Below are 12,241 nucleotides of genomic sequence, written 5' to 3'. Positions count from 1 at the left end.
CTTGACATATTCATCCTGAAAACCTAATATGAAATTACTAAGGACAAACCCTTGAGATTGACCATTCACTGACAGGCACATTTCTTTCGGCATTTAAGTTAATAAATCTATAACCAGACTTGGGGAGGTGGAGGAGGAGGAAGAAGGAAGAAGGAAGCTTGATTTAAGCATGATATGGCAATTTGATTTATGGTCATTTTTTCCCCTCTAGGATAATATTGTAATATTGAAAAATTAATCTAAGTTTAAACACTAAATTGTATACGATCATTAACGGGTGAAGGATGGCGTAGGAGTGTAAATGGATGGTCGAAATTCACTCTCAAAATCATATTCGTATATGTTTAGAGGTATCCGAATCTGTTTGATTACTAATAGGGTGAGATTATAGTAATACCCTTTTCGACTGATTATACTTAAGTTACTTATTTGAATTTTTTTTTAATTTTTATAAATTTTTAACCAAGAGATGTGTGAATATTTTTCTAGATTTTTGAATACAAAGTTTCTAAATTCTTAAATTTCAAACTCATCCAAACCTACAACGTGAGTACAGAAACCACAAAGTATTACAAAGAAGTGCAATTGGTCTAAACCACCAAAGGGTTGGTTTAAATACAATACTGACGCCTCCATTGTCAAACAAGGTCAAATTATTCAAGTGAGAAGAGTCATTAATGACCGTAGTGGAGCTTTCTGAGGCGGATTCATAAAAAATGTACAGTGTAATGAAGTTTTAGAAGCTGGACTTTTGACATTGAAAGAAGGATTGGATATTGTTCTCAATATGGGGGCACTATTGAAATGGAATCCGACTCCTGTAGGGCTATCATGCTTCTTCATTCTTATTCGAAGATCCAAGAAAAGTTTAGGAACATTATTAATGACATCCGTTAAAGATTCATATCAAACGGATATTTCTATTTTACCCACATTAGATGGGAAAGAAACCAAGTAGTCGATTGATGTTAAAAAATGTTCTGTGATGAAATAAAAATCTTGAAAACCCTACAAAAGTCACTTTCAGAATTAGAAGAATTTTTTCAGGCTGATATACTGTTTGGGCCAAATTAATTTTTTTTTTTTTTTTGTTTTCTATTGGGTCTTGCTCTATCCCGTTCTTTTTATAAAAAAAATAAAAGTTTGCAGATATTTAAAAACTTATATTTAATTTGTATACATATCTATTTAGAAAAATTCACTGGTTGGGGAAAATTGTAAAGTTTTAACTTTGAAGGACCCATTCTTATTTATTTGGAAGAATCAAACGCAAAAGTGTTCCTTTTGAATATAAAGGAAAGATGACGAACTCATTGTGGGGTTTTGATTTGTGACCAGTGAGCGGCGTTTCTGGTTGGTTCAGGATCAGTACTAGACTACTAGTGCAGTAGTACAGTGGCCATGGCCATGGCCATGCTGCAGAGGATTCAAAGTTTCAATTTTCAAACATCCATGGTCCATGGATGGAGATATGTGAGGCAGGTAGCAGAAGCACTGTAGCAGATGAATGGCAGAATAGGGTATCATGAACATTTGTAGGCCTTCCTTGCTTGCTTCCCAATCTCATTAGGGCACTTGCCATTTGGAGAGGAGAAGGGAAAGGCAAGATGGAACCCACTTCCAATCTTCCACCGTACAAACACTGAAAACCCACAATAACTTCCCCGAGCTGGAGCTGATATGAGATGAGGGCCTGAGCAGCATTTCTGATTTATGATTGCCCCAAATTGATCGCCCAAAGATTTCCTCAGCCCAACCCCAGATTTCCTTTCAGGCCTTAGCCCCTGTATCGCTGTGCTTACATCATCATCTCTCTTTCTCGCGTTCAAGACTTCAAGGTTCAAGGTTCAATGCCCAGAACCCAAAAATACCTCTATCCTGACCACGCACTCTGCTGCTGTAGCAGTACTGTTTTCTGCCACATCTTACTTTCCTTTCTTTGTATCCTGTGGAGAAGTAAAATCTCTCTTTATTATTTTCTTTATTGTGCTTTTTTTCCCATTCCATTGTACCACAAAGCTATTTGTCTGAAAGCATACAAAAGTATACTAGTGTTGATAAATGGGTGTTGGTGATGCTGCAAAAAACAGAAGTTTGAACAGGGATTCCAGATATTTCGTTTGTGATGATTGCAGAGAAGCAGCCGAAGAGGAAGAAAGACGAGAGGAGAGAGATAGATAAAGACGGGCCCTCAAAAGCCTGCAACAGAAATGAGTGGCACTGCAGGAGGAGTAATGCTCTCTATCTGCTTGTTTTTATTCTTGTGTGGCTTCGGGCTATTCTACCTTCTGGCTTTATTAATAAATCCATGATTCTTTTTCTCTCTATTCCCTCTTTGGATTGTGCAAGGCTTTTCTTGGGAAAATTACTTGATTGTTCTGATCAACAAGAGTAGACAGTACTGTGTTTTGGTTTACAAAAGTAACCAAAACAGTGGCAATCGCTCATTGAAAGATGTCATTTGACTATTTTACCATTCTTCTTCTTTATTCCGATTCTTCAGCCCCTGCTGCTCTTCTTCTTGCAGTCCAATCTGTAAACAGAGAAATTTCTTTTTCGTGTAAATATTGATTCGTTTCTTTCTTCTACTTCTAGTTTTTCTAACAATCGCAAGTGCAGAAATAGTGATGGAAGCAGGGTTACGGATTGGGGCCAGATTATAAGGGATTTTTGGAATGCTTTAAAGCGATCAAGGAGGGAGTAGTTTTGCCATTGCTGCTGCACTAGATCTTGGCCTTGATTTGGTGAAAGATATTATGGGCAGAGGACGTGGTGGTGGTTCTTCACGGTTCTAGATTTTGGGGAAATTCCTGACTTGAGTGGTTACGTTTGAAGTTTTAGTTTGAACTCTTAATAATGGGTGAAATTATTAAGAGGTCTTGTTGTTGCAGCCCTTATTTCAGCCTGAGAAAAACGGCAAAAAATTAAAAGGAGTTGCAGGATAGAAGAACAATCCCATTGTTGCTGGGCGAAGATGCAGAATATTTTTTTTTGGGTAGAAAGTTGAAGATGCAGATGACGTGGCAGAAGGATTGCAGCGGGAATATGGTGAACGACAAAGGAAAAGTGGGGGTAAAATGGTCAAAGGCACATAAATGAGGCAGTACCGCAGTAGAGTACTGTTTTGGCTAGTTTTGTAACGTTATTTATCTGCGTGGTGAAGTTAAATTATGGTTGAACAGATTTGTAAAGGTAAACTTAATTTTCCTGCTTTTCTTTGGCTTTTTCGACCCCTTCCTCTGCTTTTCCCATCGTTTCCTTTTTAATTTGTATTCTAATCCCTTCAGTAATTTCTCTTTGTTTTATTGGCCTCTTGATAATTTCTCTAATTTTTGAGAGAGAGAGAGAGAGAATCTTTTGCATTGATTATGGGTTAGTAAAATGCATGGAGTCCTTTGGCCTCTGAAGCCAAAATCTTATGTATTTTTGGGTTTGGGGAGGAAAAATCAATCTTGTGATGAACCAAAAAGTAAGCTAAAGATGGTAAAGAGACACACATCTTTTTGGCTTTTGATTTGACTGTTTGGAGGAAAAGGAAAACGAAGAGTCCTGTGTGTTCATGTTTTTGAGTTCACTTTGGGAGCCTACTTTTAACATCAATCAAATGTATGTTCCTTTCAAGAAAGTTTGGAGTTTGGTCATGAGATAAAAGTATGAAAGCTTGGAAATAATGATTTCATATTCTTGGGTCAGGTTCTATGGAGGAAATTACATATTAGTTGGTTTATTCTCTGGTTGAAGGTGCTCTCCTGCATATGGTGAGAGGTACGTTATAGATCAATCCTGTTTTCTAGCCTTTGTTGCTACTTTAGACCACTGTTATTGGTGTCTTTATCTGAACTCATCCGTTGAAGTTCATAATTTCTGAATCTTTTATTCTCATCACTATCTGTTGAAGTTCTTCACTGGAGTTTATCAAATTAGGAATTCTTTGGCCTGGAAACTGTCTTCATGGGAATGCTTTTCTGTGTCTCTCATGCTTTAAAATGGATTAATTCTCTCTGCTATTATATCTTTGTTTTAGAGGTAGAGAGTTCAGTTTGATCCCTTGCTAGTGTTCGTATTCTTTCCTTTATTCAAAAATCCAGTTGCAAATACTGGATGATTTACATTTTAAAGGCTGAGGGTTCAATTTGATACAATAAATTTCTGTAATGGCTGTAATTTTCTCAAGTCTCTCAGGATAGGCATGGGCTCTATGCATTTTCAGTATTCAGAGTTGCATTTCAAGTAAATATTTTTGTTTGATATTCTTTGAGTGTTTTTCTGTTGTTTTCCTGCTCCCGTATCCACTAAAAATAACTTGGTTCCTTCCTTCTGTCTGTTACAACTCCAACCCAATCCAAACACAAATAAAAAATAAAAGAATCAATCCAAACAATATTTTTTTATTCTTTGTAACTTCCTTCAGATAATGTGTGGAGTAAATCAGGTTAACTGTAGTTGTCAATGAGTTCCAAGGCAGGATAAGATTCATCCAGTATGTCTGATTGTTAGCTCAGTTATGATGAAATACACATTTTAGTGCAAATATTTTGCCATTTGAAATCCTTTCTTTTGACGTTCTAATTCTGGATGATGATCCCAGATGTGTATTGTTGTTTATGTTTTGTTTTCAGCAAATTCTTTCATCGCTTGTTCTATTATTCAGTTGGTGTCTTTAGTATTCCAGGCTTATACTATTTTGATGAGCAACATATGCAGAGAGTGACAATACCAATTATAGCACATAAGCCCTTTGTGAGAGAACTGTCAAGTGAATTTCAATATTCCAATGTCTTATCTTTGTCGGGGAGATCCACTGGGAATGCTTATGACAACTGGTTAGAAATTTGTTTTTAGGCTGTTTTAGTGTTACAATTTCTTGGGTGTAAATTTAACTCATGTTTCTGAATATACCCCAATCACATTATAGTAACCAGAGTATTTTGTACTGGTTAAAGTGACTAATCTTTCTCTTTCTTTGCCAAGTGATTGACTAATAACTTCAATCCTCAAAGAATGGTTTAGCTGCGGTTATACATGATGCACAACATTTTCATTCTTGTCCAGTTGTCAGATGGAGAACTTCCTAAACAACCCATTGCCAGAAAATGCTGATCAAAGTCCCATGGTTTTAGATGGGATGCCCCCAAGTATGTTGTCAGATGCACTAATCCAGTCACTGATTTTTAGTAGCCGAAGCCGGATAGTAGATGGATATCCTTTGCTCCCAACTTCGCAAGTAGATGAAATAAATAACCTCCATGATGATTTCCCAGTTACAAATAACAGTGGGCTTATTGATTCAGATGCTTCAGTGTCTAGAAATTTGATGCTTGATAGACAAGCCATCAGAAGTGTCCTTGTCAGGGGCTTGCATCCTGTGAACAATGATGAGTTGCAGGAGCAGTTCAGCCGAGGAGCATCTTTCTCTGCTACATCCATTCCCATCAATTTGGAAACAGCCAATACTCTGGATGAAAATATTAATGGCATCGCTATGTATACCCCAACCACATTTCCACTGGGGGATTTAAGGACTTTTGATTCAAATGGCTACAACACAGCAGATTCATCATTTATAGCTTCTGTGAATGGTGAATATGGTAGAAGACAGGATGATGTGGAGTTTATGGCATCCAGGGACAGCAGCTTGCCAGGACAATTGGATGGTAAGTGGGATGTCAATAAGATTCTGGATGGTGAACAGCTTGGTATGAAAACTCTGATGAATACTATTTGTGAGCCATATCGGTCTGTGGGTTGCTTAGGACCCAATGCATGGATTACAACTTCTAACAAAGCCAACTGCAGTGCAGATGATTCATACTCCTACTGTATGCCTAGTGATCTGTCTCTAAGTCTTGCCACATGCCAACCATCTATTACAACGGCGCTCGCCATTCCACGTCAGTGCTCGGAAATAAGCTGCTCTAGTTCTACTCAGCAGTCTCTGGATGAGGTTGGGCTGGGAGTGAGATTTGATTCAGAGAAAACCTGTAGCAAGAGTAAGGAGCTTTCTCTGAGTCATGGTTCATATAAACTTTTCCAGTTCTCGCATATTTTATCTGGATCAAAATATCTCCATGTTGCTCAGCAAATTCTCACTGAAATTGCAAGCTATTCACTTGAAAATCTAGACAAAATTTTCTATTCACCAGAGAGGATTCAGAATTGGGCAAAGGATTCAAAATTTTCCAATATGAGAGAGATTTCTGTGGATTCTGATGAATCTCAATACTCTGCTGGAGCAGTCAGATCAAAGGAAATTAAGATCACATCGCAAAGACAGGATAATGAAGCAAAGAAAACTGAACTGCAGGCACTGCTTGAACTGGTATCTGTCTCTTCTGTATTTATTCTGTCTTCCTGTTATAGGTGTGGTAGACAATCAGATATACAGACAAGGAATTTAGTGAGTCACTGTGCTTGTCTAATTTTGAACATGCTAGAAGGCCTTTGAGGAAAATATACATCATTTTTGTTCATGACATTTCTTCACGATTACTTCAGAAAAATGGTAGAGCACTCTAGTGTTTTAGGGTTATGCTGCCATGTTAGCCGGTTTTTACTTGTTCTGGTCCAAATTTAAAACATTTTGATGGTTTTGGTATAATCTCATTTTATATAAAAATATAATTTAATCGCATTTTTTGAATGTTCAGGTTGATAAAAGATACAACCATTGTTTGGATGAGATCCATACGGTAAATTCTGCATTTCTTGCTTCAACTGAGCTGGACCCTCAGATGCATGCTCGTTTTGCACTTCAAAAAGTCAACCTTTTATACAATAGCCTGAGGGAGAGAATCACCAATCAAATCCTTGCAATTGGGGAAAATCTCAGCTGTGGACATAATAGAGAGGTGACATCTTTCAATTCAGCTTTCATTCAAAAGCAATGGGCTCTCCAGCAGCTGAGGAGCAGGGATCATCAAACTTGGAGACCACAAAGAGGGCTACCAGAAAAATCTGTCGCTGTTTTGCGGGCATGGATGTTTCAAAACTTCCTTCATCCGTGAGTTCCCTTTCAAGATTGGTTAGGAGCCTTTTTCCTCAGCACTTGTCATAATATGTGTTTGCAGGTGCTGGCTTGGAGCATTTAATTTTTAATAGGATTGATCTCCTTGCCAGGAGCCTTGAATTTTGGACTCCACCCTGCTTCATGTCTGATCATATGCTGCATAGCTAATGGTCCATGATGTAGGAGTTCTATCAGTAAAGGAATCAATAGGTTTTACTGAAATAACAGTCTCAGATGTGAAGGGGTCTAAAGTGTTTCGTTAAACATAATGGATTTCCAGGTACCCGAAAGATTCAGAGAAGCATTTACTTGCAATTCGTAGTGGATTGACTAGAAGCCAGGTATTTTTCGACTACCATGAACTATGAATACTTGCTCTTGCCACATCTTCTCATGAAAGAGGGGAAAGAACCTACATAGTTCTTATACCATACTTTGCTGTATGCCTGGAAGAGTTCTTTCTTTGATCTCTTTTCTATGCATTTATGTTCAGGTCTCCAACTGGTTTATAAATGCACGGGTTCGCCTCTGGAAGCCAATGATAGAAGAAATGTACTCCGAAATGAACATGAGGAAGGGCGGAAGGGCTGGAGAAGGAACAAATAGTAATTATAGCATTCATAGAAACCAATTAAGAATTGATGATAAGAGAGTATGAATGAACTGACTGCAGTGTATTAGGAAATTGCTTCATTGTCCATTTGCTTCTTTTGCTGTACTTGGCTCTTATTAATGGCTGAGCAAAATTGATTTCACTCAACTGGTTCACTTGAGAACAAGGATATCCAAGTGATAAGGAAAAAAGAAAGATGGGGCTCTGTAAACTTGATCATTCAGCTTCAAAGCTTAGGCTTTGCACACTGCTTTGTAATTTCAGATGATTAATTTTTATACATAATGTGTTATGCTTGGCTCATTTAGACTAAATTTGTAATGCTAATTACAACATCAGTATTGGACTTTGAATGATGGCAAATTAATTATCAACCTTGTTCACGATCTAGTCTGCATGTTCATTCAAATGAAAAGATACATTCTTGCCTGAATCTTGGGGATAGGTGAGCGATATTTCATCTGAGGTACTACTGCCTTGGAAGAAAGAAATTGCTTCCCTTTCTAGGCCTCACCATGTTGGTTTATGAGCTTGTTTCAGGGGCTGAGTTAAATTTTGCAAATTTGCATGTCGAAACAGTATTGATGAAAGATTGAAGAAGCCCAGCCATGTGCAGATGCAACTACATCCACCTGAACCATCATCTGAGCTTCTGAGCATTTGGCACGGAGATGGAATGCTTGATAAAGTTATCACCAAGCATCATCTCTAGGATACAGCAATGGGCAGACACAGTTTTCATCTCAAGGATATAGCAAGGAGCATAAAGAGTAAAATCCCATAGGTGTTAAAACAAACAAGAAGAAATCACAAATGAAAATGAAAATAAATGAAGCAATACAGAGATTTAACATGGTTCAGACGCTAATGCAACGAGTGCGAAGTGTTATGTCTATGAACGAAGAAGAATTTTTACAGTGTTTTGAAGAAGATTATGGTGAATCTCTCATCAAATTGACAAAATGCTTACAAATCTCACTTAAAACCTTGAGACAAAATTTCCTGAATCTCTCAATGATCCTAAGAGAGGATGTAAGGTAATTATTTATTGAGTTTTTGATATATTGGGTTGGGTCATACCATACGGTGGGCATCCCCATTGAGAAAGAGAAAGATCGCAATGGGTGATGGGTGATGGGGTTCGGCTGATTTTGCTTCCTTCACATCTTATGAAAAATGACTTATCGATGCCCATCAAAATATATCAGTGAAGGCATAAATTTGAGGTTGAACATAACAAAAGGTAATGTTCACAAAGCACATGTTTGCATTAGCTTTAGGGAAATGTATTAAGAAAGGAAACAAAATATTTCAATTATATGTTTAGATGTATAGTACATAGATATTTGTAGATATCAGACCCATCAACAGGGCCGTACACGTGTCTCTATCCCTATATCTCCCCTCAAACTAGGTCGGTAAACAAACCTAGTTTGGTACATAAAATCTGAAATTCTTTGCAAGGTAGAGGTTTAGTAAAAATATCAGCTAGTTGACGATTAGTAGATACGTAACGAGTGATCAAATGTTCAAGGGCCACATTCTCTCGAACAAAATGATAGTCTAATTCAATATGTTTTATGCGTCCATAAAAAACATGATTGATTGTCATATGAAGAGCACTCATATTGTCACGATATAAAATTGTTGGAGATGAATGAAGTATGCCAATATCTTAAAGAAGAAAACTAAGCCAAGTCAACTCAGCTGTTGTAGAATCCATAGCCCGATATTCAACCTTGGTACTTGATCGAGAAATCGTAGGTTGTTTCTTAGCACTCCAGGAGATGCAATTGCTGCCTAGGAATGTGCAATAATCAGTCGTGGACCTTCAAGTAGTGGGACAACCAGCCCAATCCGCGTCGAAAAATCCATAGATCTGGAAATGAACTATGATTATGAATAAATGAACTATGATTATGAATCTGAAGGCCCAAATCAGTAGTGCCTTTAACATAGCGTAATACGTGCTTTAGAAGTGAAAAATCACTCATAGTAGGCCAATGCATCGAATGGCATACTGAATTTACAACATAAGATAAATCTGGCCGTGTCATAGTCAAATATTGAAGGCTCCCAACCAAACTGTGAAAAGTTGTGACATTTGGATAAGGAGTAGATTCAATAGTAGTAGAAGAAGTTTGAGACACCATAATGGTGTGGGCATGGGCTTTACATCTTCCAAAGAGGAATGATGTAATAAATCTCGTGCATATTTAGATTGGGAGAGGAAAAGCCCAGATGATGTAGTAGCCACTTCAATCCCAAGAAAGTAATGTAAAGAGCCCAAATATTTCATAGAAAAAGGTGTACTAAGTTGGGAGATGAAATCCATCACGAAACCCATATCATTCCCGATTAAAACAATGTCATTGACGTAGAGGAGAAGCAACAAAACCTTCCCATTAGCCCGATAGACAAACAACGAACTATAAAAAGCCGAATAAACAAAACCAAACTCAAGAAGAAATGTGCTAAAATGATCAAACCATGCTCTTGGAGCCTGACGTAGCCCATACAACAAACGGTTGTAATTTACATACTGCGTGAGGCTTAGCCGGGTCCACAAACCCAGGTGGCTGGGTCATATAAAATTATAAATAGGTGTTGTCAAGAAACCATGAAGAAAAGCGTTCTTGACATTTAATTGTCAAATCGGCCATCTCATCATAGTTGCAATGCTTAAGACAAGCCGAATAGAACCAAGTTTTATCACAGGATTGAAGGTTTCAAAGAAATCTACCCCCTCTTGTTGTGTAAGACTCCTTGCAACTAATTTGGCTTTTAGTCTTTCGAGAGACCCATCGGCCTTGAGTTTTGACTCAAAAATCCATTTACAGCTAATCACATTCATTTGAGCAGTACGAGGAACTAAAATCCAGGTCTTATTTTGATCCAAAGCACTCATCTCTTCCTTCATAGCTAAAAACCATCCAGGATGAGCCAATGCTTATTTGATTGTATGAGGCTCACGTGGAATACTAACAACAAGAAGTGCATATTTTGGATTGGGTTTTATAACTCCAACTCTAGATCGGGTAACCATTGAATGAGGTGAGTCAGTGTGTGGTTGGGCTATAAGACTGGTGAAGAAGCAGAATTCTATTGAGTTGTGCTATTATCCATGGGCTGAACTATAGTAGTAGGATTAAGTATAGTAATCTCATTTTGAATAGACCAATGCTGAATAAATCTAGAAAGTCCATGTGAATTGTCTTCATTAAGATTGGTAAACCCACTCGATCCAAAATTTGGTACCCCATTTGAAACATTATTCATGGAATTTTTTATACCCAAAACATTATTAGTTGACCCACAGGAGCAGAATCGTCATGGGCAGAAACAATCGGCACTGGAGAAGACACCAGAACCACGACACTCATATCATCAAACCATGGTTTTATATGCACAGAATTATCAAGACTACCCACAGCAACTACCACATCATTACTAGAATCAAGAGAATCATCTCTATAAGAAACCCATCCACCAAAATCACTAATATGTAACTCAGAATTTCCAGAAAATGCAGAATTTGCAGTAGAGCTGAACGGAAAAGAAGCTTCATAAAAAACTATGCTCCTTGAAATATAAACTTTACCAGTAGCATGACGGTAACACCGATACCCCTATATGCTTGTCACTATATCCAAAAATTACACATAAAATTGATCGAGGATCAAATTTATGTTTTGCATAAGGTCTCAAGTATGGGAAGCAAGTAGACCTGAAAACTCTTAAAACAGAGTACTGTGGATCTTTATCAAAAAAGAAATTTAAAGGAGTCTTCAATACCAAGCATTTGTGAAGGCAGACGATTAATAAAAAATACAGCAGTCAAAAATGCCTCAACCCAAAAGCATAAAGGAACAGAACCATGAAAAAGCATTGCTAAACCCAATTAAATCAAGTGCCTGTGTTTTCTCTTTACAATGCTATGTTGAGCAGGAGTACCTCTACAAGATACATGATGAACAATCCCATTGTCAGCTAAAAATTTCTGAAACTTCCCAAGACTAAATTCACCACCTCCATCAAACTAAAAAACTTTTATATTGGAGCTGAATTGTGCCTCTACCATGGCTTTAAATTGAAGAAAACTATCAAAGAATCCAGACTTATGCCAAAGAGGAAACAACCAGGTATAGCGAGAAAAATCGTCAACAAAGAGAGCATTATAGCAAAATTTCTGAACACTAGATACCGGTGCTTTGCCCCATAAGTCACAATGCACTCTATCAAGAGGGGCAAAAGATCTAGTGAAAGAACTAACAAAGGGAAGTTTGGAATTTTTACTCATCTGACAACTACTACTAAGATGCCGAGATTTACAACTCACACAAATCAAACCATTAGTCTTCAAGAAACTAGTACTACGGGGGTAGGGATGGCCTAAATGCTGATGCCAAGTGTCCTTTAAAGCAACATAAAAACGAGAGGAAAAGAGATCCTTATGTTCTGAAACAACACCAACATTGTCAAAGCATACAATCCATCCCGGTTAATCCTCGATGCCAATGTTACTCGGCTGTGAGGATCCTTAACAGAGAACCCAGAGTCAATAAACTCAACTAAGCACCCAAGATCAATTGTTAATTTTGAAACAGAAATTAAGTTTTTCT

At 37.6% G+C, this 12,241-nt stretch overlaps 1 protein-coding gene across 2 annotated transcripts; it reads left to right on the top strand.

Moving 5' to 3' along the window:
• Nucleotides 1-1,301: 1,301 nt before the first annotated feature.
• Nucleotides 1,302-8,293, top strand: ATH1 (homeobox protein ATH1). Of its 2 annotated transcripts, XM_089163057.1 has the most exons (7): nt 1,302-3,192; nt 3,694-3,765; nt 5,053-5,654; nt 5,802-6,319; nt 6,648-7,000; nt 7,287-7,347; nt 7,500-8,293. In XM_089163057.1, exons 3-7 carry the CDS (start codon nt 5,060-5,062, stop codon nt 7,662-7,664), a joined length of 1,692 nt encoding a protein of 563 aa, XP_089019183.1. In that variant the 5' UTR covers nt 1,302-3,192; nt 3,694-3,765; nt 5,053-5,059; the 3' UTR covers nt 7,665-8,293. The 2 variants fall into 2 exon arrangements, with proteins under 2 accessions (XP_089019183.1, XP_089019182.1); XM_089163056.1 differs by having other exon boundaries at nt 5,053-6,319; nt 7,500-8,287.
• The last annotated feature ends 3,948 nt before the right edge of the window (nt 8,294-12,241 follow it).

Source organism: Hakea prostrata, chromosome 7 (genome assembly GCF_041222555.1).
Source record: "Hakea prostrata isolate BN-2017 chromosome 7, UWA_Hpros_2, whole genome shotgun sequence".
Taxonomy (NCBI): domain Eukaryota; kingdom Viridiplantae; phylum Streptophyta; class Magnoliopsida; order Proteales; family Proteaceae; genus Hakea; species Hakea prostrata.
Note: the sequence above shows the minus strand (reverse complement) of the source record. Positions and strands in the feature narration are given on the sequence as shown.

Coding starts and splice junctions, on each gene's coding strand:
- ATH1 (XM_089163056.1), top strand. CDS start 5,060: ATGGAGAACTTCCTAAACAACCCATTGCCAGAAAATGCTGATCAAAGT. Junction 7,001..7,286: donor TTTCAAAACTTCCTTCATCC/GTGAGTTCCCTT, acceptor ATGGATTTCCAG/GTACCCGAAAGATTCAGAGA. Junction 7,348..7,499: donor GTGGATTGACTAGAAGCCAG/GTATTTTTCGAC, acceptor ATTTATGTTCAG/GTCTCCAACTGGTTTATAAA.